Here is a 26810-nt window from a genome sequence, read left to right on the forward strand (position 1 = left end):
GATGATGTCCGGGGTCTGATCGGTGATTATTGACGATGTCCGGGGTCTGATTGGTGATTATTGACGATGTCCGGGGTCTGATCGGTGATTATTGACGATGTCTGGGGTCTGATCGGTGATTATTGACGATGTCCGGGGTCTGATCGGTGATTATTGACGATGTCCGGGGTCTGATCGGTGATTATTGACGATGTCCGGGGTCTGATTGGTGATTATTGACGATGTCCGGGGTCTGATCGGTGATTATTGACGATGTCCGGGGTCTGATTGGTGATTATTGACGATGTCCGGGGTCTGATCGGTGATTATTGACGATGTCTGGGGTCTGATTGGTGATTATTGACGATGTCCGGGGTCTGATTGGTGATTATTGACGATGTCCGGGGTCTGATCGGTGATTATTGAAGATGTCCGGGGTCTGATCGGTGATTATTGACGATGTCCGGGGTCTGATCGATGTCCGGGGTCTGATCGGTGATTATTGACGATGTCCGGGGTCTGATCGGTGATTATTGACGATGTCCGGGGTCTGATCGGTGATTATTGACGATGTCCGGGGTCTGATCGGTGATTATTGACGATGTCTGGGGTCTGATCGGTGATTATTGACGATGTCTGGGGTCTGATCGGTGATTATTGACGATGTCTGGGGTCTGATCGGTGATTATTGACGATGTCTGGGGTCTGATCGGTGATTATTGACAATGTCCGGGGTCTGATCGGTGATTATTGACGATATCCGGGGTCTGATCGGTGATTATTGACGATGTCCGGGGTCTGATCGGTGATTATTGACGATGTCCGGGGTCTGATCTGTGATTATTGACGATGTCCGGGGTCTGATCGGTGATTATTGAAGATGTCCGGGGTCTGATCGGTGATTATTGACGATGTCTGGGGTCTGATCGGTGATTATTGACGATGTCCGGGGTCTGATCGGTGATTATTGAAGATGTCCGGGGTCTGATTGGTGATTATTGACGATGTCCGGGGTCTGATCGGTGATTATTGAAGATGTCCGGGGTCTGATCGGTGATTATTGACGATGTCTGGGGTCTGATCGGTGATTATTGACGATGTCCGGGGTCTGATCGGTGATTATTGACGATGTCCGGGGTCTGATCGATGTCCGGGGTCTGATCGGTGATTATTGACGATGTCCGGGGTCTGATCGGTGATTATTGACGATGTCAGAAATCAGATCTGTGATTATTGACGATGTCCGGGGTCTGATCGGTGATTATTGACGATGTCCGGGGTCTGATCGGTGATTATTGACGATGTCCGGGGTCTGATCGGTGATTATTGACGATGTCCGGGGTCTGATCGGTGATTATTGACGATGTCCGGGGTCTGATCGGTGATTATTGACGATGTCCGGGGTCTGATCGGTGATTATTGACGATATCCGGGGTCTGATCGGTGATTATTGACGATGTCCGGGGTCTGATCGGTGATTATTGACGATGTCCGGGGTCTGATCGGTGATTATTGACGATGTCCGGGGTCTGATCTGTGATTATTGACGATGTCCGGGGTCTGATCAGTGATTATTGACGATGTCCGGGGTCTGATCGGTGATTATTGACGATATCCGGGGTCTGATCGGTGATTATTGACGATGTCGGGGTCTGATCGGTGATTATTGACGATGTCGGGGGTCTGATCGGTGATTATTGACGATGTCCGGGGTCTGATTGGGGATTATTGATGATGTCCGGGGTCTGATGGGTGATTATTCACGATGTCCGGGGTCTGATCTGTGATTATTCACGATGTCCGGGGTCTGATCTGTGATTATTGACGATGTCCGGGGTCTGATGGGTGATTATTGACGAGTCTCCTCCTCAGGGAAGTGCCTGTTCCTGTCGGGGTTCACCGAGGAGCAGCTCAACCACACCCACGACACCCTGCTGCCCGTCAAGTACAAGATGGGCTTCACCAACATGGTTGCCAGGGCGACGCCGGGCAGCAAGGACCTGAGCAGGTAGTTTCCCCGGTGTTGTGCCACACGGTAGCGGGCTGTTCAATTATCAGAGGGTTATTAATAATTTTATTCATGAATTATTAATAATTAATAAAGTAGATTACTTATCAAATTGAATTATCAAAATGACTAAATTTGTAGGGGCACCACCTGGGCCTTAACCAGGAAAATGGAAAAGGGAGGGAGGGGGTGATGATTGATTTGTATTTTATTTTTCTGTCATACAAAAATATTATGTATGGAAAAAGACTATTATGGTTATCGGTTTTCAACTATTAGATGTTACATACATAAATAAAATACCGTATTGTCCCGAATATAAGACGATCCTCTTTTTCAAGACTCAAGTTTGAAGAAAGACTTTTTGAACACCAAATTCAATTTTTATACAGAAAATAATGACAGTACATCTGAAACAAATGATTATAACAATATATTTGAGAGAAAAAGCCTGGTATTTTGCCTCATTGAAATCATCATGTTGAAGTTTGCATCATAACTTCTCCTCAGCTGCCGGTTCACCTGCAGATCTTCCACCCTCTTTTCTCCAGATTGTTGCTACGTTTCTCCACTTTCTGTTATCTCTTCTCTTATTTTCTTCTCTTTTCTTTCTTATACTATTTCTTATTTTTCTTCTTCGTGACAGGGGTTCCTTTGGCCTGGGGAGTTAAGTTCAGCATTCGTTTTAAAGATATCTGGCGCAATCTAGTGTTGTGAATGGGTATAACGTCTAGACCAGGGGTCGGCAACCCACCGCCCTAGAGCCGCATGCGGCTCTTTAGCGCCACCCTAGTGGCTCCTGGAGATTTTTCAAAATATGTTTTACCTTTTTTTCCTTCTTTTTTTCCTTCTTTTTTTCTTCTTTTTTTTCTTTTCTTCCCTTTTCCTTTCCTTTTTAATCTCGAAATTTTGACTTTTTTCTCGACATTTCGACTTTTTTCTCGACATTTCACATTTTTTTTCTCTCGACATTTCGACTTTTTCCTCGACATTTTGACTTTTCTCTCGACATTTTGACTTTTCTCTCGACATTTTGACTTTTTCCTCGACATTTTGACTTTTTTCTCGACATTTCGACTTTTTTCTCAAAATTTTGACTTTTTTCTCGACATTTCGACTTTTTTCTCAAAATTTTGACTTTTTTCTCGACATTTAGACTTTTTTCTCAACATTTCGACTTTTTTCTCGACATTTCGACCTTTTCCTCGACATTTCGACTTTTTTCTCGACATTTCGACTTTTTTCTCGACATTTCGACTTTTTTCTCGACATTTCGACTTTTTTCTCGACATTTCGACTTTTTTCTCGACATTTCGACTTTTTTCTCAACATTTCGACTTTTTTCTCGACATTTCGACTTTTTTCTCGACATTTCGACTTTTTTCTCAACATTTCGACTTTTTTCTCGACATTTCGACTTTATTCTCGACATTTTGACTTTTTTCTCGACATTTTGACTTTTTTCTCGACATTTTGACTTTTTTCTCGACATTTTGACTTTTTTCTCAACATTTCGACTTTTTTCTCAACATTTCGACTTTTTTCTCAACATTTCGACTTTTTTCTCGACATTTCGACTTTTTTCTCAACATTTTGACTTTTTTCTCGACATTTTGACTTTTTTCTCGACATTTCGACTTTTTTCTCAACATTTCGACTTTTTTCTCAACATTTCGACTTTTTTCTCGACATTTCGACTTTTTTCTCGACATTTCGACTTTTTTCTCGACATTTCGACTTTTTTCTCGACATTTCGACTTTTTTCTCGACATTTCGACTTTTTTCTCGACATTTCGACTTTTTTCTCAACATTTCGACTTTTTTCTCGACATTTCGACTTTTTTCTCGACATTTCGACTTTTTTCTCGACATTTCACCTTTCGCCATTTGCCTGTTTTTTGTGTTTTTGGTCCAATACGGCTCTTTCAACCTTTTGGGTGGCCGACCCCCGGACTAGACCCTGAATGTAAGACGACCCACACTTTTTCAGTCTTATTTCAATGCAGAAATCACCGTCTTATATTCAGGCCAATACGGTAATTAATAACAAAAAAAACATTTATAACAGTCACATGATCACTGGACGTGGTCCAACACCGCTAACACCGGTTCTGATGGTTCTGATGGTTCTGATGGTTCTGATGGTTCTGCTCGTCTCTGTCTCCAGCAAGGAGCTCCGCGAGGGAGGAAAGATCCTGGTGGAGAAGCTGATTAAGTACCGGCCGCTGATCGCTGTGTTCAACGGGAAATGTAAGCTGAGCCCAGAGCGGTTCTGGTTCTGGTTCTAGTTCTGGACCTGGTTCTGGACCTGGTCCAGGTCCAGGTCCAGGTCCTGGTCTGACCCGGTTCCTCTCTTCTCCTCCAGGTATCTACGAGATGTTCTGCAGAGAGATGTTCGGTAAAAAGCCCAAAAAGCTGGACTTTGGTCTGCAGCCGCACAAGATCCCCGAGTGTGACGTGGTGAGTAGTCGGACCTTCAGGTCATGTTGGCTAACGGGTCCAGAACCTCCAGCCGGTCCGGTTTCTGAGCATAAACATAGACCTCCAGCTCAGATTCTCAACCAGACCTCCACGGCAGGGCTCCAGAGTGCGACCTATTAGGTCGCATATGCGACCTAATTTATTAAGGTGCGAGTTAAAATTGAATGAGGTCGCTCCGGTGCTACTTGCAAGAGGACTAGTGGAAAAAAACAACTTTTTTTTGTTTTTTTCACTCTGCTGTGTTAGTGCATTAATGGAGTGGTTGATAATACAATCTTACTTTCTGGCCCATTCCTGCTAGTCCTATTTCTCCTCTCTCTCTGTCTGACTGCACCTGGTACGGTCTGCGCACGTACACGCGCACAGCAGTGCACGCGCGCGTACACGCGCACAGCAGTGCACGCGCGCGTACACGCGCACAGCAGTGCACGCGCGCGTACACGCGCACAGCAGTGCACGCGCGCGTACACGCGCACAGCAGTGCACGCGCGCGTACACGCGCACAGCAGTGCACGCGCGCGTACACGCGCACAGCAGTGCACGCGCGCGTACACGCGCACAGCAGTGCACGCGCGCGTACACGCGCACAGCAGTGCACGCGCGCGTACACGCGCACAGCAGTGCACGCGCGCGTACACGCGCACAGCAGTGCACGCGCGCGTACACGCAGCGCGCTCAAAAAGGTAAACAAAGCAGATGCAGTACGAAGCGGTCTATAGTGGATTATTTTAAGAAGAAAAATGCCAGAGGCAACCATGGAAGCAACAAACGAGGCTGCTGGTGGTGGAGGAGGAGGAGAAGGGTTAGCAGAGGGAGCGACAAGAATCATGGATTCTTCTTCTGATGAAGAGAGTGACAGGTTGGCGAAAGAGGCGGGGGAGAGTGGGGGGTAGGCTCGCCACCCGTCACTTGAAATACGGAATTGTTTGGTAATTGGGAATTAAAAGTTCCGTATTGAACCAATACGGAACCCCTTTGCGCTCCGTTGCCTAGTTAAGCCGACATTATGGTTCCGTGTTAAATCGACGCAGAGCCTCCGCCGTAGGGTACGCGGCGACGTGCAACGCACGGCGTAGGCTCTGCGTTGGTCTGACGCGGAACCATAAATCAGCCTTTACCTCTCACTGCTGCTAACTGCACCGACACGCGCGGCTTTAAACAAAAAAAAAGTCAAGTCAAGATGTCTCCAGAGGCTCCAGACACCCCCACCTCCATAAACGTAATGAAAGAATACGTGTTCGTTTGTCTGGAGAACCAAGAAAGACTAGTGGAATAGAATCACAGGTTAATACAACTTTTAATCATGTCAAGCACAAGGTTTTTTCCGGCCGGATGGTACACTTCTCTCATGGGTAGGAAAGAAAATGCACACCGTGGTCATCAGCCTAGTTGAATTTATACTCTAAAGGGGGGTGTTCTTTGCAAGTGAATTTCATTGGTGGAGGGAACGGGAAAGACCCCAAACGTGTCACTTCTATCTCCTTTGTTATTTCTCTCACCTGGGGTGCCACCCCAGGACACAGATAAGACCCTCCGATGCTAAACCACCTATTTCCCCCCCAATGTCTCCTCTCAACAATGGTATGTATATTGTAATTAACTTCTAGTCTACCCGTAACACCAGGAGGTGGCTCCGTGTCTTACTGCATACAAGGTTACTTTGAATATAAAGAGAAAGCCCAGCAGAGTTGGAAATGCTTTGAGCTTTTAACAATTTCATGAAAACCTAACAATTTCCACTCAAAACATGATTAATTCATGTTTTTCAAATCAACCATGTAAAAATGTCCACTGGGATATAAAAATATATGTGTTGTTTTTGTACCCCCCTTTCTTATATAAAAAGAACACCCTGCTTAGCTGTATAGACAAAACAGAGTCCCAATCCTGCAATATTACACATGACCACCAGATAAAGATACAAGCAGAGCAACAAAAGAGAAAACCCACAAATATCAAGAACCATACATACAGATTAATTACACAGATACATTCAACAACAATCATACATTTAAAGCTGTGGAAGTCTGAATATTCATATTGTAAACAATTGTACATCTCATAATGGATGAGCATTTCACAAATAAATCAGTATAACACATTTAAACAACAGATGTTAGTTATTAGAAAAAATGGCATGCAAGTAGTTTGTATTCCTATGACGTGGTACATCTAATATCATAAATGCACCTGCTGTTTATGAAAATAATAGATTCAAAGAATTTATTGTAGGTTCATGCACTTCGTGTGTTAAAGCATTTAGACAGGTTGATCATATATAAACCATAAACTAGCACTAAGTCCACTAATCAGTATATGAAATTATTATGATTGATATCACTATGACTGATTAACATTGTCTACTAACATTGTCTACTATCCCCCCCAATTTTATTTTTATTTTTTATTATTCTTTCAACGCTTTCAACAGGCATGGGCACACTTTGGACAGATAATCATCTTTTCAAACTAATCCCCCCAAAACAAAATAAAATAAAAAATCGTAAAATAATATTCAACCAGCTCTATGAAAAAATGTGTAAAACCGATGACCTATTGAAACACAACAGTAGGAAATGAGTGTGTGCAGTATACCAACAATCGCCCTCATATTGCAACACCAGGCATCCGCAGAAAACCTCGGCCTTTCAGCACCACAGAGCTGTAAGCAGATAGACCTTCGCCAGTGTCCAAGCATAGTTTCGACAGATACAGTTGCACCTTTTTAGAAGAAGACCCGGTCGTTATATTTCTCTGTTGTGACCACAAAGTCTCATCGTCGCACCCACGATCAGTGGCAATGATATGTCGCTGTCGGCTTTGAAAGGCTCTTCCATCAGTCTTTTCTTCGTCAGCGTCTTGTGCGAGAGCCCACCTCGTATTCAGATGAAGTTCGTATCATCAGCCGACACAGCTTTGTCGTCTCTGACCTGAAGACGAACAGTGCTGCACATTGAAGCAGCGTAGGAGATGGATCTGACGTTGATTTCTGTAAGTGGTTCTGTACCAGGGGTAACTTTCCAGTCAAGGTCCCACAGAAACCAGTGCAGTTTTTAAGGGGAGCACTTAGCACACTGCACACACCACATCTCTCACTGGGTCATCAACCCTCCACCCTCTTTTTTTTTTTTTTTTTACTAAAATAAAAAAAAAAAAAAAAAAAACAAACCATAACATCCGCATAAAATAAGAACAACCACAGCCATTACAATACAAATTGATACCACCACACCTTTCCATTTACCAAAACATTAAGAGAACAAATCTCCAAGAATATTCTGAATAACCAGACACACTGTAAGGAGGCTTCTCCTCCCTGACTGAAGGAACTTTCTGGCCCCTTAAATTAGGGGGGGGGGGCTCTTGGGGGTCATTGTTTGTCACCTCTCTGGCTTTCTCAATGTTGGTGGGGGCGCTTCCCACCCACTGTGACGTTTCCCAAAACAAGACAAAAGGGGAGGACTGATTGTCAGTCCTGAAGAAAAAGGGGGGGGGGGGGCTCGCAGGGGGAGAGGGCACAAATTAATACTACATAACAGACATACATTATACATGACAAGCAAAACAATAAAAATTACAGCTTTTACTGGAACGTGACCAGAGGGCCTCCAACCCACAATAAAAATACAAAAATACAGCGTTTACAAGAATCTCACCTGGGGGACTCGAACCCACAACTTAATTTAAAATCTCTACTAAAACAGAAAAATACAGCGTTTACAGGAATCTAACCTGGGGGACTCGAACCCACAACTTAATTTAAAATCTCTACTAAAACAGAAAAATACAGCGTTTACAGGAATCTAACCTGGGGGACTCGAACCCACAACTTAATTTAAAATCTCTACTAAAACAGAAAAATACAGCGTTTACAGGAATCTAACCTGGGGGACTCGAACCCACAACTTAACTAAAAACAGAAAAATACAAAAATACAGCGTTTACAGGAATCTAACTTGGGGGACTCGAACCCACAACTTAATTTAAAATCTCTACTAAAACAGAAAAATACAGCGTTTACAGGAATCTAACCTGGGGGACTCGAACCCACAACTTAACTAAAAACAGAAAAATACAAAAATACAGCGTTTACAGGAATCTAACTTGGGGGACTCGAACCCACAACTTAATTTAAAATCTCTACTAAAACAGAAAAATACAGCGTTTACAGGAATCTAACCTGGGGGACTCGAACCCACAACTTAATTTAAAATCTCTACTAAAACAGAAAAATACAGCGTTTACAGGAATCTAACCTGGGGGACTCGAACCCACAATTTAACTAAAACAGACTAAAACGGAAAAATTAACGTTGTGCATGACACATCAAAAGACAAAACCTATTTTTAATCTTTATGAGCTTGAGAAGAATTCAATCAGACAACCAGTATTAATTTGATAAATCCAATGTGCAGAATTTCTACTCATCAGTGGTTTCTGCTTACCTTATTTTGACTAGTCAGGTTTTGGTTGTCTGCATGAAAACTTCCCCAGGTCTCCTCTCCAGAATTCCACAGTCAGGATACAACCAGATCACGTCGGGGTCACCAATTGAGAGATACGTGTTCGTTTGTCTGGAGAACCAAGAAAGACTAGTGGAATGGAATCACAGGTTAATACAACTTTTAATCATGTCAAGCACAAGGTTTTTTCCGGCCGGACGGTACACTTCTTCTCAGACCACGTGGGTAGGAGAGAAATGCACACCGTGGTCATCAGCCTAGTTGAATTTATACTCTAAAGGGGGGTGTTCTTTGCAAGAGAATTTCATTGGTGGAGGGAACGGGAAAGACCCCAAACGTGTCACTTCTATCTCCTTTGTTATTTCTCTCACCTGGGGTGCCACCCCAGGACGCAGATAAGACCCTCCGATGCTAAACCACCTATTTCCCCCCAATGTCTCCTCTCAACAATGGTATGTATATTGTAATTAACTTCTAGTCTACCCGTAACACCAGGAGGTGGCTCCGTGTTTTGCTACATACAAGGTTACTTTGAATATAAAGAGAAAGCCCACCAGAGTTGGAAATGCTTTGAGCTTTTAACAATTTCATGAAATCCTAACAGTAATATAACATCCCAGAGGAGCCAGGCTCCTGTTGCACAGTTCTTACCTGAAACATCCCCTGAGCTTGATATGGTGTGATACGGGACATATATTATGCTCTTATTTATTGGTCATAATCTACAGGTGAAGGTCGGAAAATTAGAATATATTGCTAAACTTAATTCGTTTCAGTAAAGGTCCAAGGTCAAACAAATATATTATTTCCCACTACATGCAAAGTGAGATATTTCAAGCCTTTATTTGTTATAATTTTGATGATTATGGTCCACAGCTAATGAAAACCGCAAATAAAAAATCTCAAACAATTTGAATATTTTATGAAATCAATAAAGAATTAAATAATCAAAATTATAACAAATAGTTCAGTGGAGCTCATGAAGTGAGCTGCTCCTCATCACTGTTCGGAGTTCCACACCACAGTTCTGAAAGACAAGGAGCCGCTTGTCTTTTGTTGTTTTGTCATTTAATTTAGGTGCGGTTCTGTTTAACTGCCCAATGCAGGCAGACTTTGTTAAATTTACGATGACCATGCTCAGGTTCAGGCTGTCTGTACGGTCATGAAAGTTCAATGCTATTACGGCATTTAGTTTTTTCATATAAAATATATACATTTCTATGCATTTTAGACGTTTTGGGGATGTCCCTTTTTTTAGCGCTCGCGAAAATCGCTGAAAAGGGGAACGTTCCTTATTTCTATTTCTGAAAGGTGGCAACCCTAGTGGGGAGAAGAAAAAAAAGTACAGCTTTCAACAACAATGGCTGGAACAGTTCCCGTGGTTAAGATACAGGGACAGGCCATGGTGTGTGTCCGCTGTAGGGCATGTGGCCCGTTGCAGGAAGGAATGTAACTAATGTTAATTGAGGGAACCTTATTGTAGTGTTTCTAAATATGTTATGTGCAATGGAAAAATATGGTGCTACCTAATTTGTTTTGGTGCTACTAATAGCTGGGAGGGAATATGTCAAAAATCATAAAGATTGTGCACTTGGTGACAAGTTTTTGATATTTGGCATGGTGTTAGGTTTGGACATAAGGTTTTCAAAAACCACCGCAAACAAATGGTGACGCCCCCTAGTGGCCGGTTTGGTGACGCCCCCTAGTGGCCGGTTTGGTGACGCCCCCTAGTGGCCGGTTTGGTGACGCCCCCTAGTGGCCGGTTTGCAGAAAATTCAAAATGGCTCCTGCCAAAAAGACCAAAGGTCAAATCTCAACTTCTTAGTCCTAGATTGTTGTTTATTGTCACTTTTTTGGTGCTAGGAATTCAATTCTGAGATAAATTTCCTATTTCAAGGTCATGTTGAAGGTCAAATTTAATTTTCAAGGTCATTTTCTCTCTATCACTGTAGTATCAATGATCTCACTGGGTGAGAACAGTGGCTTCATTCATTCATTCTTTCATTCATTCATTCATTCATTCATTCATTCATTCATTCATTCATTCATTCATTCATTCATTCATTCATTCATTCAGGCTTAAGATGAACAGAACCTCAGAACTAAGTCACAGTGAAAGAATAGGATTTTATTAAAATAACACAAAAAACATCAGCTGTGCATATTTAAACTCTATTAACACCTACAATTCTGCCTCTAGCGCCTCGCTTATTGATTCATTTTGAATTTGCTGCAAACCGGCCACTAGGGGGACGTCCCAATTTGTTTGCGGTGGTTTTTGAAAACCTTATGTCCATAACTAACACCATGCCAAATATCAAAAACTTGTCACCAAGTGCACGATTTTCATGAATTCCCTCCCAGCTATAAATGAAAAGCTAGGTGGCACCAGTGCTACCTGTGAAAAAGTTAGTCTGGAGCCCTGCTCCACGGTAGATCCTCCAGACCTGTGTCTGAGGAACCTGGTCACCCCTAAAGTCTGGTGTCTGGTCGTCCACCAGCCTGTGTCTGTGTGTTGAGCAGGCTCTGTACCTGATCCTGTGTTTGTTTTTTTGAGCAGGCTCTGTACCTGATCCTGTGTTTGTGTGTTGAGCAGGCGCTGTACCTGATCCTGTGTTTGTGTGTTGAGCAGGCGCTGTACCTGATCCTGTGTTTGTGTGTTGAGCAGGCGCTGTACCTGATCCTGTGTTTGTGTGTTGAGCAGGCGCTGTACCTGATCCTGTGTTTGTGTGTTGAGCAGGCGCTGTACCTGATCCTGTGTTTGTGTGTTGAGCAGCTGTACCTGATCCTGTGTTTGTGTGTTGAGCAGCTGTACCTGATCCTGTGTTTGTGTGTTGAGCAGGCGCTGTACCTGATCCTGTGTTTGTGTCTGAGCAGGCGCTGTACCTGATGCCGTCCTCCAGCGCCCGCTGCGCCCAGTTCCCCCGGGCCCAGGACAAGGTCCACTTCTACATCAAGCTGAGGGAGCTGCGGGACCAGCTGAGGGGCGTCCAGAAGAGCACGGAGGTGGAGGAGATCCAGTACAGCTTCGACCTGGGCCTGGCCAAGGGTGAGCCGGGATTCATCTTAGTGCTGAACCGGGGGTCGGCAGCGCGCGGCTCCATAGCCGCAGGCGGCTCTGGAGCTTTTTCAGAAATGTTTGAAAGTGGAAATCGATGGGGGAGGGAAATATATTTTTGTTTTAATGTGGTTTCTGTTGGAAAACATGACACAAACATTCTGTTTTCCAAAGCTGTAAAAATGTGTAGAATAAATAAACATTTCAGCACAACACTAGAGTATCAGGGCCGTGCAGGAGAAAAAATAGATTTTTCTTTCAGAAAAAAAGTCGAAATGTCGAGATTAATGTTGAAATACAATTTCAAGAATAAAGTCGAAACTTTGCCTTTTTTCTCAACATTTCAACTTTTTTCTCAACATTTCAACTTTTTTCTCAACATTTCAACTTTTTTCTCAACATTTCAACTTTTTTCTCAACATTTCAACATTTTCTCGACATTTTTACTTTTTTCACAACATTTTAACTTTTTTTCTCTACAATTCGACTTTTTTCTCGAAATTTAGATTTTCTTTTTCACATTTTGACTTTTTTCTCAACATTTCAACTTTTTTCTCTACAATTCGACTTTTTTGTCGAAATTTCGACTTTTTTCTCGAAATTGTACTTCAACATTAATCTCGACATTTCAACTTTTTTCTCAACATTTTGACTTTTTTCTCGAAGTGCATAATGAAAAAAAAATCTTACACCTCCTAAAATATTTTATTTTTCTCCTGCCTGGCCTTAACACTCTTCCGTACATTTGCATAACAAAAAGAGTCATGTGGAAAGACAAAGACATTAGCAGCTACATTAGCAGCGGAGGACCCAGTTCTAACTAATATACAAACATGCAGCATGTGTTTCTTCATTCGATACAAGACTTTTCATTTTTTGCGGCTCCAGACACATTTGTTTTTTTGTGTTTTTGGTCCAATATGGCTCTAAAACATTTAGTTTGGCCACCCCTGACCTAGACGTTGTGGTTTCATGCGCGCCTGACTCTCCTCTCTCTGCCCACAGAGGACGCCAAGCGGATGGCGATCAAGGAGGAGACGTACGACCCCGGCTACGAAGACGCCTACGGCGGAGCGTACGCCGAGAGGACGGCTGAGGGAGGCCCGGCTGGAGGAGGTCCGGCTGCGAGCCACAACGGCCACTGCACCTTCTCGTCCGGCCCCAACACAGGTAGCCACAACGGCCACTGCACCTTCTCGTCAGGCCCCAACACAGGTAGCCACAACGGCCACTGCACCTTCTCGTCCGGCCCCAACACAGGTAGCCACAACGGCCACTGCCCCTTTTCGTCAGGCCCCAACACAGGTAGCCACAACGGCCACTGCACCTTCTCGTCCGGCCCCAACACAGGTAGCCACAACGGCCACTGCACCTTCTCGTCCGGCCCCAACACAGGTAGCCACAACGGCCACTGCACCTTCTCGTCAGGCCCCAACACAGGTAGCCACAACGGCCACTGCACCTTCTCGTCCGGCCCCAACACAGGTAGCCACAACGGCCACTGCACCTTCTCGTCCGGCCCCAACACAGGTAGTAGCCACAACGGCCACTGCACCTTCTCGTCCGGCCCCAACACAGGTAGCCACAACGGCCACTGCCCCTTTTCGTCCGGCCCCAACACAGGTAGCCACAACGGCCACTGCACCTTCTCGTCCGGCCCCAACACAGGTAGCCACAACGGCCACTGCACCTTCTCGTCCGGCCCCAACACAGGTAGCCACAACGGCCACTGCACCTTCTCGTCAGGCCCCAACACAGGTAGCCACAACGGCCACTGCACCTTCTCGTCCGGCCCCAACACAGGTAGCCACAACGGCCACTGCACCTTCTCGTCCGGCCCCAACACAGGTAGTAGCCACAACGGCCACTGCACCTTCTCGTCAGGCCCCAACACAGGTAGCCACAACGGCCACTGCACCTTCTCTTCCGGCCCCAACACAGGTAGCCACAACGGCCACTGCACCTTCTCGTCCGGCCCCAACACAGGTAGCCACAACGGCCACTGCACCTTCTCGTCCGGCCCCAACACAGGTAGTAGCCACAACGGCCACTGCACCTTCTCGTCCGGCCCCAACACAGGTAGCCACAACGGCCACTGCACCTTCTCGTCCGGCCCCAACACAGGTAGCCACAACGGCCACTGCACCTTCTCGTCCGGCCCCAACACAGGTAGCCACAATGGCCACTGCACCTTCTCGTCCGGCCCCAACACAGGTAGCCACAATGGCCACTGCACCTTCTCGTCCGGCCCCAACACAGGTAGCCACAATGGCCACTGCACCTTCTCGTCCGGCCCCAACACAGGTAGCCACAACGGCCACTGCACCTTCTCGTCCGGCCCCAACACAGGTAGCCGTCAGCGCCGCGCTGGTGTAGCCAATCGTGTTAGCTAAATTCAAACGAATTAAGAATAGGAAATATATAATGGACTATGACAGTGGTCCTCAACCTTTTGTCAGTGATGTTCCCCCTGTGAAATATGTTTTCAGCCAAGTACCCCCTAACCCGCGCAAAGCACTTTTGGTTGTAAAAAAAAGACCTAAAACACAGCACTGAAACTGATTTATTAAACATAAAAATATTGCTGCTACGCTTCATACACGACTCCATCGTTGGTCCAAGTGATTGACAGGTGAAGCCAGGTGATTGACAGGTGGAACCATCCTGGTGTGGGGAGACTCGGTTTTAGGATAATAAGTTGAATAGCCTACTCCTGAAGATAAAATTCATTTTATGAATTTATTTATTTATTTATTTATTTTTTATTTTTTTTATTGAGGGCATAAAAAAAAAGAAATATTTACAATAACAATATAATTATCAATATTTCTCCCCCTTTTTTTTTTTTTTACTTTTCACAACATTAATTAAACCAAAATAAATAAAGTATAATAATAATAATAAAAAAAATAAAAAAAAATATCATAAATATTTTATGAATTTAGACTTATATTTTCCTCAATTATTTATGAAATATTTATTTTGAAAGGATTTTTGCACGGATGCTACTTTTTAAATATATGTTTCAAGGATTGAAGAGGGATTCTTTGTCCAAACCCATTCAAAGGTTTCAACTAAAAAAACCTGACTTGGACGAGGTCAGAAAAGAGTCATCAATATCTCTTAAATCAAAGTTCATTATTAGTTGTACAACATTCCTTTTCTTAAATTCACAAAAATGGTTTCAACATTTACCCAATACAAAACGTCATAGGGAAAACCACTATATTTAAGGGCTGTTACAATAGCTTTCAATTAAGCCAAAAGTAAAAAAAATTGCCACAAAACACACAATTCACAAACAAAAGAACGAACCTTTAGTCGTTCAGGGCTAGAACAAAAAGCCAAATCAAGTTACAACTCCAAATCAAGTATCTAAAGCCGCATTAATGGGACTTACATTCACATGCTTTTCAATGGGCTTTCATATGGAAATGCTTAGCGCATAAGGCCCTGACGCACCAAGCCGATAACCGGCCGTCGGGCCGTCGATGAGCGTCGGTGCGTCTGTCGTTAGTTCCCCGGTGTGTCCCGCACGTCGCCACAGGTTGGCTCCGGTCGGGAGCTTTTCGTCGGGACGTCGGTCAAACAGCTCACTCTGTGATTGGCTGTTCCCGGAATTTCCCAGAATGCTTTTCGTCGTCATTTGCGGACTGAATAAAAAAAAAAACATGGCGGACATTTCTTATTTTTTAGTGAATAAAATCAATATTTTGAGTTAGTTTCTGCATAAAAATGCATTTTGATTACATTTCTAGCGAGAAATATATATTTTACTTTAATAATATTCACTCAGTGAATGTACATAATCCCTTTTTTGTCCGTTGTTCGCGAAACTCACGCCGGAGTAAAGGCTGTTAGGTTACGCCGTAGGCTACGTAACCTACGCCGTAGGCTACGTAACCTACGCCGTAGGCTACGTAAGCTACGCCGTAGGCTACGTAACCTACGCCGTAGGCTACGTAACCTACGCCGTAGGCTACGTAACCTACGCCGTAGGCTACGTAAGCTACGCCGTAGGCTACGTAACCTACGCCGTAGGCTACGTAACCTACGCCGTAGGCTACGTAAGCTACGCTGTAGGCTCTGCGTGGATTTGACTCGCCGACCGAGGGCAAACAGGCAGACTCGTCTCAGATTGTGACCGAGGGAGCAAGCATTTCTTTTGTGGGAAATAGAGAGAAATAATCCTGTGACTCGTCAGATTTGTTTTGGATGTTTCTGATTATAATAGTTTTCAGAAACCACAAAGCTGTTATCTGGGTCATTTACACACTTTCAGATAAAGCTGAAGTGAAGATAGCGGAGCTGTTTCATGGTTCCGCGTTAAATCGACGCAGAGCCTACGGCGTAGGTTACGGCGTAGGTTACGGCGTAGGTTACGGCGTAGGTTACGCGGCGACTGGCGCCGTACGCCGTACCCTACGCCGTAGGCTCTGTGTCGATTTAACGCGGAACCATAAATCAGCTCTCGAGCCGGCGGCTCTTCTCATCCCAAAAACTTCGGATCAAATTTCTTAACAGGCGTTATTTGGATAAACTGAGTCCAGGTTTGGGATCTTAACGATTACTTTTACGCCTGGAAAAAATATTAAAACGTAATGAAGTGGCATATTAACAGCGCTACAGCTGAAATTAAAACAGGTTTTATCTCTGGGCTTCCTGATATGGTGTGACGTTTGTGCAAACGTAACTACGCAGTCGCTTACGTACCCGAACGTAAACCACGCAGTGACGGAGCAAGTGGTGTCCCAATCCCTAGGGAACATTACAAGGACCCTACGCCTGTGGCTTCATTTTTAGGGCTACTGGTACTAGCAGGCCAGCTGACAGTCCTGCCGGGGCCCCGGACAGAATAATCTAAGATGGGCCCCCCTGGGCCTGGATCTCTCCTTCTCCCTCTTCCTCTCCTCTCCTTCTCCTCTTCCTCTTGTTGTGATCAAATTCAATCACCCCGGGTTCTTTAATTGAGCTGGAAAAGGTAAATAAAAAGACACAAGACTGGGATAGAATTAAAGTAGGCCTCATGAGTGAGATCGGCAGAGCAGCGCTCCTGCAGCCTGCTTGGTCAATCGTCCCGCCAGATCTGCCGGTCTCTCTCCTGAGAAAGTTTTATTACACTTGAGAAAGGGGGTGGCTTGGGGCCCCCCTTAGTTTATTGCTGGGGGCCTCTCTTATCTCGTGCCTGTTACAGCATGGTACTCTCAGTGAAAGTCAGAGATGCACCTTAGTTTCACATACAGAAACATTTAGTTAATCAGCACATGCAGTTTACATATTCAGTTTGATTTTAAACTATTCTTTATATAATCAATCATAACAATCCCCCTTTTGATCTCTAATCAGAGATCACCCTATGTATCTTCTTTCTTCTTTATTGTTCCTCTTCAGGAGTCAGAGGTAGACTACTCTGATCACCCGGTGGACCCTGCTCAGGGGATTATTCTGCCCCTCTCTTGAGAGCTAAGGTCTGATGTCCGCTCCTGCACCAGATCCAGCGGATCTGGGGTCCTAATCTTCATGGGGGGGTCCGGTGTTGCCCACTGCGATCGTTGACACCACGTGTCACCTTTCCTGTGGAGTCGGATGACGTGGGAGGTCCGTTCTGGGTCCTGTCCACCTCGGCTCCGACCACTGTCCCTTGATGACTCACAGGGGAACCCATTCTGTCTGTGAGGTCCGTGTCTGTCCGTCCGTCTCTGACCTGTTTGGAGTAAGCAGATACCAAACTTTGCAGTTCGGAGAAGTGAGCTTTCTGACCAAATCGTTATTCGTCAGTCTCCTTCAAGTAGGGCGCATTCTGCGGCCCTAGAAAAAATTGTCCAGTCTGTGGTTCGTACGGGTCAGTCCGTGGCCCGCGTCCACCCATGTCATTTTTGTCTGTGCACAGATTTTTGCCAATTTAGTCTTCATATTCGCATGTCCCATCCAGCGTTTCCCAAACGCCTTCCTGATGTCACCCACTACACAATACTCCACTCCAGATGATTCAATACATTATCCTACAATTTCCTACAGATAGGTGTGGAGCAATAATTGCTTATTTATGAACATTACTGATTTCTTTCCCTTTGGGCACTGTATGTACACCCACGTCAACAATCCAGACATGCAAATTACTCTGTTAAATCCTTTACGCGTTGAGGGGATACTCAGGATTGTCCACACGATTAACATTTCCTTTATAGAAAAGTGACATTTCTACGTAACAAAAAGTAAAAATCATTCACTCACATGAAACTACGGCATATTTGCCCCAAAATACTGGTTGATGATCAAATGAATTATTACAATAACTGAAAAACATATTCCTTCTTATTAAGCTCCTCCGTAGTTCACTGTTGAATGTTACATAAAGACATATCTTCGTACAGAATAAAGTTGAAAATGATCTGCCTCCGGGGCTAAACACTGACATGTTTTCCTGGAATGCTCAATAAAACAACCTTTCTTGTATCACATAACAACATCCATGAAATTCAAAAGCTCCTTAACAATGTGCTTTCTAAGGTGGATATTTGGATCAAAAATGAACAAAACCTCTCTTAATATTGATAAACAAATTATATATCATTCAGTTTCAATAAAGAACAAAAGAATATGGAAAATCTGGCCTTTCAGATCAAAATAAAAGATAAAGAAATCAAGAAAGTAAACTCTACAAAGTTCCTTGGAGTCCTCATTGATGACTGTCTAAACTCTAATCGTCATATAGATCACTTTTGCAAAACTAAATATCTAAGAATCTAAAAAATGCTGGTCTGCTTTTCAAAGCGAGACACCTGCTCCCACGCTCTGCTCTTCTTATTCTTTATCAACCTTTGTTTGGACAACATCTAAATTCCTGTACTATTATTTACTGTAATACTTATCCCAGCTATCTAAAAAATTTTGACCTTTTACAAAAAAGAAAAATTACTCGTGCCATTCATGGACTGAATTTAATTCATCTAATCGCCATCTGTTTGCCCATTCTGGTATTCTTTACCTTAAAGAATATAACTACTCCCCTAATGCTTGTACAATATATCAGGTGGTCTCAGGTTTAACTCTACTCATTCCAATCTCCGTTTCCCATCTCAAGGCCACTTACTATTTATATTTCTTATTAAGAGCTGTCTTTACCATGTCTACCTCTATACTGTTACACCTTTCACTTTTTTAATCGTATATATTTTAATACGTGCCACACTTTTATCTACCGTACATTTGTTATTTACTGTTGCTACTTTCAAATCCGAATGGAAAGCGAAATAACCGAAGTCTAATTCCTTGGGCAATATTCAAACTTGACTAATAAATCTGATTCTGATTCAGATTCTAATTCCTTCAATCCTTCTAGCATCTACTGTTACCCATGTTTCGTCTTCCTCGTTTACTATCGCATATGCTAATTGTAACCCTTCGTTCCAGTATCTAAAACAGTATCCGTCTACAAACAAATTAATCGCTTTGTCAAATGGTGTTTTCACTAAGTCTTCCCTGACTTTATCGTCACGAACGATTCTTTGCATGCACTTGTGTGGTTTTCCCCCTGTGCTATCCGTCGTGTGTGTACGAAATATTTGGTGCTTCATTTTCTTAATTTCTTTTGATTAATTTCTTTAACTGCTACATGCTGTATACATGTAGGGTCGTGTTTACACGTCACATAACTACCAACCTTACTCCCCCTTTTCTGAAACAAGATCACTTGTTGGTGATCTGTTACAGAAAAATCTAAATCCTAACGCCTAGTTGTTTCACCATGTCGTACAACTATTGGGTGGTGATAATAATTTTGCTTTGGAGGCATTAAATAGCCTGATGGCCTAGACGCAAAGCCAATGATACATGAGGGCAAGCCTTTTGATAATTTCATACCACCTTAGTCGTGTCATAATGTGAGTGCAAGGCATCATGTTACCATTAGGTGTATCGTAAAATAATGTGATATGTAAAGGATTGGGGGAACAAGCGTAAGGACACCAGGTGTCTACTCAGGGGCGCCACTGTTGATAGACCGTATATCGGGCCAGGAGTAACCGATGTTTCTGGTTCAAACAAAGTCCACATACTGTACTGCTGCAGCCAGACCTGGCTGAGGAGATAACATGCATTGTCCGCTGGATGGATAACCGACGCATTGTTTTGTACCTCCGTCCAGAAAGGTTAGCGTCCAACCATCCGGACCACACTGAATCATCACCCCCAAGTGATCAGTTGGTCTGTCCCCATCTAGTCACAAGGAGCTTGCGGTGATACGAGAAAAAAATTTCTCAGGGTTTGCGCCCCACCCTCATCCTGAGGGGGCATGTGAATGGTAAAGTCTGTTTTGTCTCCGAAGCAGCCAGTCCCCTGTTGTCTCTTTGTGGGGCGCGTCTTTTCCTGGGTCTCTATGGCAACCCCCTCGCCAAACCCCCGGGCCTCCCCCTTTTGTCCACCCATCCTTCGTGTGTGGAATGGCATGTGGGTTTGGGTGCTCAAGGTGGTTCATAAAATTTGTGTGTGTTTAATGCTGATTTACTAACAGTATCTCTTGGCTTGACCTCAGCCACGACCCCGCGCCTGGCGCTGAAAGTTTCCCCTCTTTTTTTTTTTCTGTTTCTGTTTCACCCAACATGTTTACGACATGGTCTGGTGAAGACTGGTCTGTTCGTACCCCTACATTCCTTCGTTATCTTTTCGACCCTCTTGTCTTATCCTAGTGGCTTTTCAGTTTTCACTCCTTTAAATTCCCTAGTAAACTTTTTTTGCGTCCGTAGGCTTCTTTCTCGTTCATATTAATCCGAATTTATTTAAAAAGTCCTTGATTCACTAATGGAGGACTAACTAATGCTTGTCAATAGAAAATAATCTTATAAAATCTACCAAACTATACTAAAAGATATAATAAGACCTAACCGCAGGTTATTTATAAAAAGTTATTACATGAAAATAAACACAATATAAAAGGAAACTTGAGTTATCCTGACAACCTACCGGTAATTAAACAAGGATAATGGTGTGAATCAGAACATAAAGCAAACTATTATAGACAAGCCCTACTCATATTTACTTTTCCTCTCTCAACAACAGTTACAGTAAACAGAAAGTGACAAACCCTGTTCAAAAATGTAAAAGTAAATTATCCACTGACTGTCCTAATATTAATAACCGTAGTATAGTCCTAAATAACATTGTAAAACCACTAACCCATATCTGTAATTTATCATTTCGATCTGGTCCTTTTCCTAAATAAAATAGAAATTGCAAAAGCACTTCTACTTCCCAAAAATGACAGTAACCTCAACTATACAAATTACAGACAGAAATTACAATGTCCCTACTATCACAGATTCCAAAATCTGTATTCATCAACAGCCGCCCCTAACCAATTCACCATATTTCGCTGAGGGGGGGCGCTCCAGTACACAGACAAACATTCTTAACCTAAACAAACAAACTCCCAAAAAGTCCTCTCTCGAAGTTCATATATGCTTTATCAAATAAAAAAGTCTTCTTTATTAGACACAGAATGCATCATTTAAAGAAGCTCATTGTTAATGTTATCTTAAAAAATGTCAACAGAGAAGCTGAAGCTCATGTATTTTTAACAGATAAAAACTCTCCTTTATAGACACAGAATGTATCATTTAAAGAAGCTCATTGTTCATATTATTTTAACCAAGTCAACAGAGAGAGGCTCATATGAATTTAAACCTTTTACTTCTTAACATTTTATCTTATAATATCCAAATATATTCTAAAATTTGTCACCTATTCAACCCCTAAATAAGATTATTATCAACATAATCTCTAGCTTTTTTAAAGCTTTACTGGTTATCTGTGCTGCCGAAAGACCCAAACAGCCCCTCCTCCTTCCATCGGAGCAACAGGCTGCATCTCTGCTTCTCCAAGCACCATAAAATCTGCTAACAATCAAAGCAGGTCATGATCTGACAGAGGACTTTAACGACCATGGCATCTGAACCTGCAACTTCCAAAATCTCTCTTTTACCTTTTTCCCCATTTTAAAACCAACTACGAAGTCAATTAAATCATACTTTTCTTTCTCTTAAAATGACAGAATATATTTCAACTGTTCACAAAATGTCATGAACATAACGTACAATGCACAAAGGCACACACACACATTATCTCTCACACACACACACTTACACCCTATCTCTGTCTCTCACTCTCTCTCTCTCCCTCTGTCTCTCACACATACACACGCAGTCTCTGTCTCTGTCACACACACATACACACATACAGCACACACGTAAATGCAGGCGCTTCACCCACAAGCGCAGCCCCTCCTTTCTCATAGCCAGGCCAGCAGTTTCTGGTGAATTTTTTACATATAATTCACAATCTTACCATCTATATTTCTATTTTTCAGGCTCATGTCAACTTAGGTCTTATAATATCTTCACAAAGCCAAATTCCCTCAACATTTAAAGTTTCTCGGGCATTTTAAAACATCTCTACAGTTTCCAAAATCCTATTCCATCCTCCATTGCATACCATCAACTTTTTACTGTAAGTTTCTTTGGCAGCACTTAGAATTCGGGTGGCCTCAATCCCGGGATTCCAACCCAGCAAAATCCGTGCACTCGTCAGTGTCACGGTGGAGTCGCTACACTCGAGACTTCAGAATGTCTACGGTAACAGGATTCTCCAATAACCCTGTCCCTCAAAAGGGCCTCAAACCCCGACATCCTCGGACTCTAACCGTTAATAAACCCTTTCTAATAACATCCTGGGACTTAAACCCTTAACAAATATTCCTCTTAACTTATATATATTTCCTCTTTATTTTCTATTCCAGCTTTGTCCTTTCTTCATTAAATTTAGCAGTTGTCATTCCTTAAATTTAGCAATTCTTATAATTCAGCAGTTATCATTCCTTAAATTTAGCAGTTATTAAATTCAGCCGTTATCATTCCTTAAATTTAACAGTTCTTAAATTCAGCAGTTATCATTCCTTAAATTTAGCAGTTATTAAATTCAGCCGTTATCATTCCTTAAATTTAACAGTTCTTAAATTCAGCAGCTGGGTGTTTACTTAAGACTTTGGACACGGTCTTGATTTGAGTATATCCAATGCAGATAAAGGTCTGCTTACCCTGAATTTGCGCGCGGGCCGTGTCCTCGCCCTTTTCCGCAACCAGCTGTTTTTTTTTTTTTTTTTTCATAATTACCTCTTTCCTGTTTCTCAATCCCGGACGAGCCCCCAAATTGTTGTGATCAAATTCAATCACCCCGGGTTCTTTAATTGAGCTGGAAAAGGTAAATAAAAAGACACAAGACTGGGATAGAATTAAAGTAGGCCTCATGAGTGAGATCGGCAGAGCAGCGCTCCTGCAGCCTGCTTGGTCAATCGTCCCGCCAGATCTGCCGGTCTCTCTCCTGAGAAAGTTTTATTACACTTGAGAAAGGGGGTGGCTTGGGGCCCCCCTTAGTTTATTGCTGGGGGCCTCTCTTATCTCGTGCCTGTTACAGCATGGTACTCTCAGTGAAAGTCAGAGATGCACCTTAGTTTCACATACAGAAACATTTAGTTAATCAGCACATGCAGTTTACATATTCAGTTTGATTTTAAACTATTCTTTATATAATCAATCATAACACTCTCCTCTCCTTCTCCTCTTCCTCTCCTCTCCCTCTGCTCTTCAGGTTTTTATACAAGCTAATGGACGTTAGCATTAGAGCTAGCCAGTTAGGTTAAGTTACAAGGTTGGTAAACGTTGTAACTGTTTCTTACCTTGCTCTACGCTGACTTTATTAATTCCAGCTTCACCGTCACCACCTTTTTAAAATATTTGTGTAGAGAATCTCTGAGGCCTCTATTTTCTTCTTCTCTTTTCTCTTCTTTTCTGAGCACCGGACTTGTGCTGACCGGACATTTAGACCATTCTAATGGTTGAATTAAATGATAACATCAAATTTTGATCAGCGGCCAAACCATTTTAGTGTTGGGGGTTCTTGACCACAAGGACAATTAGGAAGAAAACAAATAACAAGCTTTTATGGAACTCAAATACTACATATTTTTTCCACAAATAGGCATATTTTGAAACATTTTGAAAAATGATTCCATAATTTGAGAATAAAAAAAATTATTATTTTTTTTTTTCAGTTCTATAAAAGAAAGACAAGTTAAACAACAAGTTAAAACAAATACAAATAAAGCGTGCAAAAAGTTTCTGTTCTTGTTATTTTGCTTCTATTTAAGATAGAAGGAACAGGAGAACAAGCTGACACATCAATCTTCATACTAACACCATCTTACAGACATTTACATATATTACAATAGTGAATACATTACACACATAGTTTCACATTTAGCAGTTAAAAGTTTAGGCGGTAAAGTGCCAGAGTAAGTTAAAGTGCTGAGGGTTAAAAGTTAGGCCCCGTTTCCACGTAGCCGGGTATTTACAAAAACGGATATTTCCCCCTCTACGTTTTGAAAAATTCCATCGTTTACACGAGATCGTTTTCAAAATCTCTTCGTTTACACGAATCCGCATTAAATACGCTGTTAAGGTCATGCCAGCCAATCAGAATCCTGGAAAAAACATCAACAAATGACACGTGCAACTTCCAGTTAAGGCTGATTTATGGTTCCGCGTTACACCAACGCAGAGCTACGGCGTAGGCTACGCGGAGACGCACACCGTACGGCATCGCCGCGTACCCTACGCCGTAGCTCTGCGTCGATTTAACGCAGGACCATAATTCAGGCTTTACTTCCAAGACGGAACGAGAGTCTTTGGTTTGGAGTGACAGAGAAGTGGAGTTACTTTTAAGTGTGACGTTAGAATATAAAACAGGTCAAATACAAGAAAATATTGACGGTTACAAACTAATTGTAAACACAGGTGTCACTCATGACGCTGGTGACGTTTCTGTCTCATAATGTGACGTTCTGAAGAATAAATGTCCGTTTCTCTCTGTTTACAAGCAAACGTGAAGACGGAGGTTTTAAAACGGAGTTTTCAGAAATGATTGTTTTTGGAGACTTTGAGCTCCGTTTTCGTGTAAACGAACGGCCAAAACGCAGGAAAACACCAGCGTTTTTGCTACGTGGAAACGGGGCCTTAAAGTGCTATAATGGGGGAGAGTTAGGATGGAATGGGCTGCAGCAATGCAAAACCAGATCATGATTATTGTTCGGTTGTGGAATTCAAGGTTCTCTGCCAGTTGTAGGGTAAACAGATTGTGGAGATGGGGCCGGAAGGAGAAGAGAGAGGAAAAAAAGGGAGCCGGAGTTCCCCAGACCTCATCAGTCCGGTTTGTGTGTGTTGTTCACGTGCAGAAGGCGCTCAGGAGGCGGCGGCGGCGGCGGCTTCGGAGGCGGCGGCGGGGTCGACGGAGCTCCCGGACGGACAGTGGATGAAGCAGAACTTCACGGATCAGATCCCAGACATTAACGGCATCTGAGCTGGAACCGGGAACCAGGAACCAGCCCTGAACCTCTCCAGGTCCAGGTTTAGATTTGATCCAGTTTTTAGTCGTGTCCAGGTGGAACCAGACACGTTTAGGACTTTTCTTTTTGTAAGCATGTGCGGTTGTCTCTCGACAGTCTTTTAAATATGTGAAATCAGGGACAAAGGTGCTTCACTGAGGAGGTGGCGGGGCGTCGGGGCCCGGGGCGTCGGGGCCCGGGGCGTCGGGGCCCGAGGTGTCGGGGCCCGGGGCGTCGGGGCCCGGGGCGTCGGGGCCCGGGGCGTCTGGGCCGAGGCGTCGGGGCCCGGGGCGTCGGGGCCCGGGGCGTCTGGGCCCGAGGCGTCGGGGCCCGAGGTGCCGGGGCCCGGGGCGTCGGGGCCCGGGGCGTCGGGGCCCGGGGCGTCAGGCCCGGGGCGTCGGGGCCCGGGGCGTCAGGCCCGGGGCGTCGGGGCCCGGGACGTCGGGGCCCGGGGCGTCAGGCCCGGGGCGTCGGGGCCCGGGGCGTCGGGGCCCGGGGTGTCGGCCCCGAGGCGTCGGGGCCCGGGGCGTCGGGGCCCGGGGCGTCGGGGCCCGGGGCGTCGGGGCCTCCACCCTCTGCCGCCCGGGCGGGAGTCACGGACGAGTTGGATGGATCCTCCGGTAGCTGAGGCTGCTGCTCTTTCACGGTGCTACGAACTGACGGGACGCCGACCAACCGGAGCCTTTTCTTCACATCACACTTGTTGAACCTTTATAACTTGTTTTTGTTGTTTTAGGAGTTTTAACCTTCTGTGAAAAAAAAGTAATTGATGGAATATTATGAAATTAAAATGTCCTGATGATGCTTTTTCTAAGTTCTTGTTTATTATTTGGTGCTTAAAACAGAAACAGAAGTGACCCCTGGACCCACGAGACGGTCTGTAGTAGCACTACAATAGAAATGTGTTCTTAATTTTCTTGCCTGGTTAAATAAAGGTTAAATAAAAAAATAAAAAAATAGCACTAGCGGCACTAGTTGCACAATCGAGTGACACTATTGAGGAGAGACGACTTTTTATTTTCAGGAGACGACGTCCAACTTTATCAGAGTCAGAATCAGAAAGGGGTTTATTGCCAAGTTTGTTAACACACACAAGGAATTTGTTGTGGTGATTGGTGCAATACAGTAAAAATAAAAAAAATAAAAATAAAAATATAAAAGACAACAAATATATATGGAGATAAACTGACAGATAGAATAAAGTGAAATGTATAAACAGAAATAAACAGAAATGTACAACATGAGGATTAAAAAGTGCCGGATATGAATCTTTACAGAAAGTGACGTAGGATGACAGATGACATGTATAAACAGAAATGAACAATATAAACAGAAATGTACAATATGGGGTTTTAAAGTGTCGGATGTGAGTCTGTACAAATGTTACGG

The 26810-nt window shown here is 43.6% G+C and overlaps 1 protein-coding gene across 1 annotated transcript; it reads left to right on the forward strand.

Moving 5' to 3' along the window:
• Positions 1-1187: 1187 nt before the first annotated feature.
• On the forward strand, positions 1188-25601 carry LOC133444521 (G/T mismatch-specific thymine DNA glycosylase-like). Its single transcript, XM_061722361.1, has 7 exons — positions 1188-1236; positions 1852-1987; positions 4155-4237; positions 4353-4447; positions 11809-11980; positions 12995-13159; positions 25272-25601. The coding sequence occupies exons 1-7, from the start codon at positions 1188-1190 to the stop codon at positions 25394-25396; spliced, it is 825 nt and encodes a 274-aa protein (XP_061578345.1). The 3' UTR covers positions 25397-25601.
• The last annotated feature ends 1209 nt before the right edge of the window (positions 25602-26810 follow it).

This window comes from Cololabis saira, chromosome 5, assembly GCF_033807715.1.
Source record: "Cololabis saira isolate AMF1-May2022 chromosome 5, fColSai1.1, whole genome shotgun sequence".
Taxonomy (NCBI): Eukaryota; Metazoa; Chordata; class Actinopteri; order Beloniformes; family Belonidae; genus Cololabis; species Cololabis saira.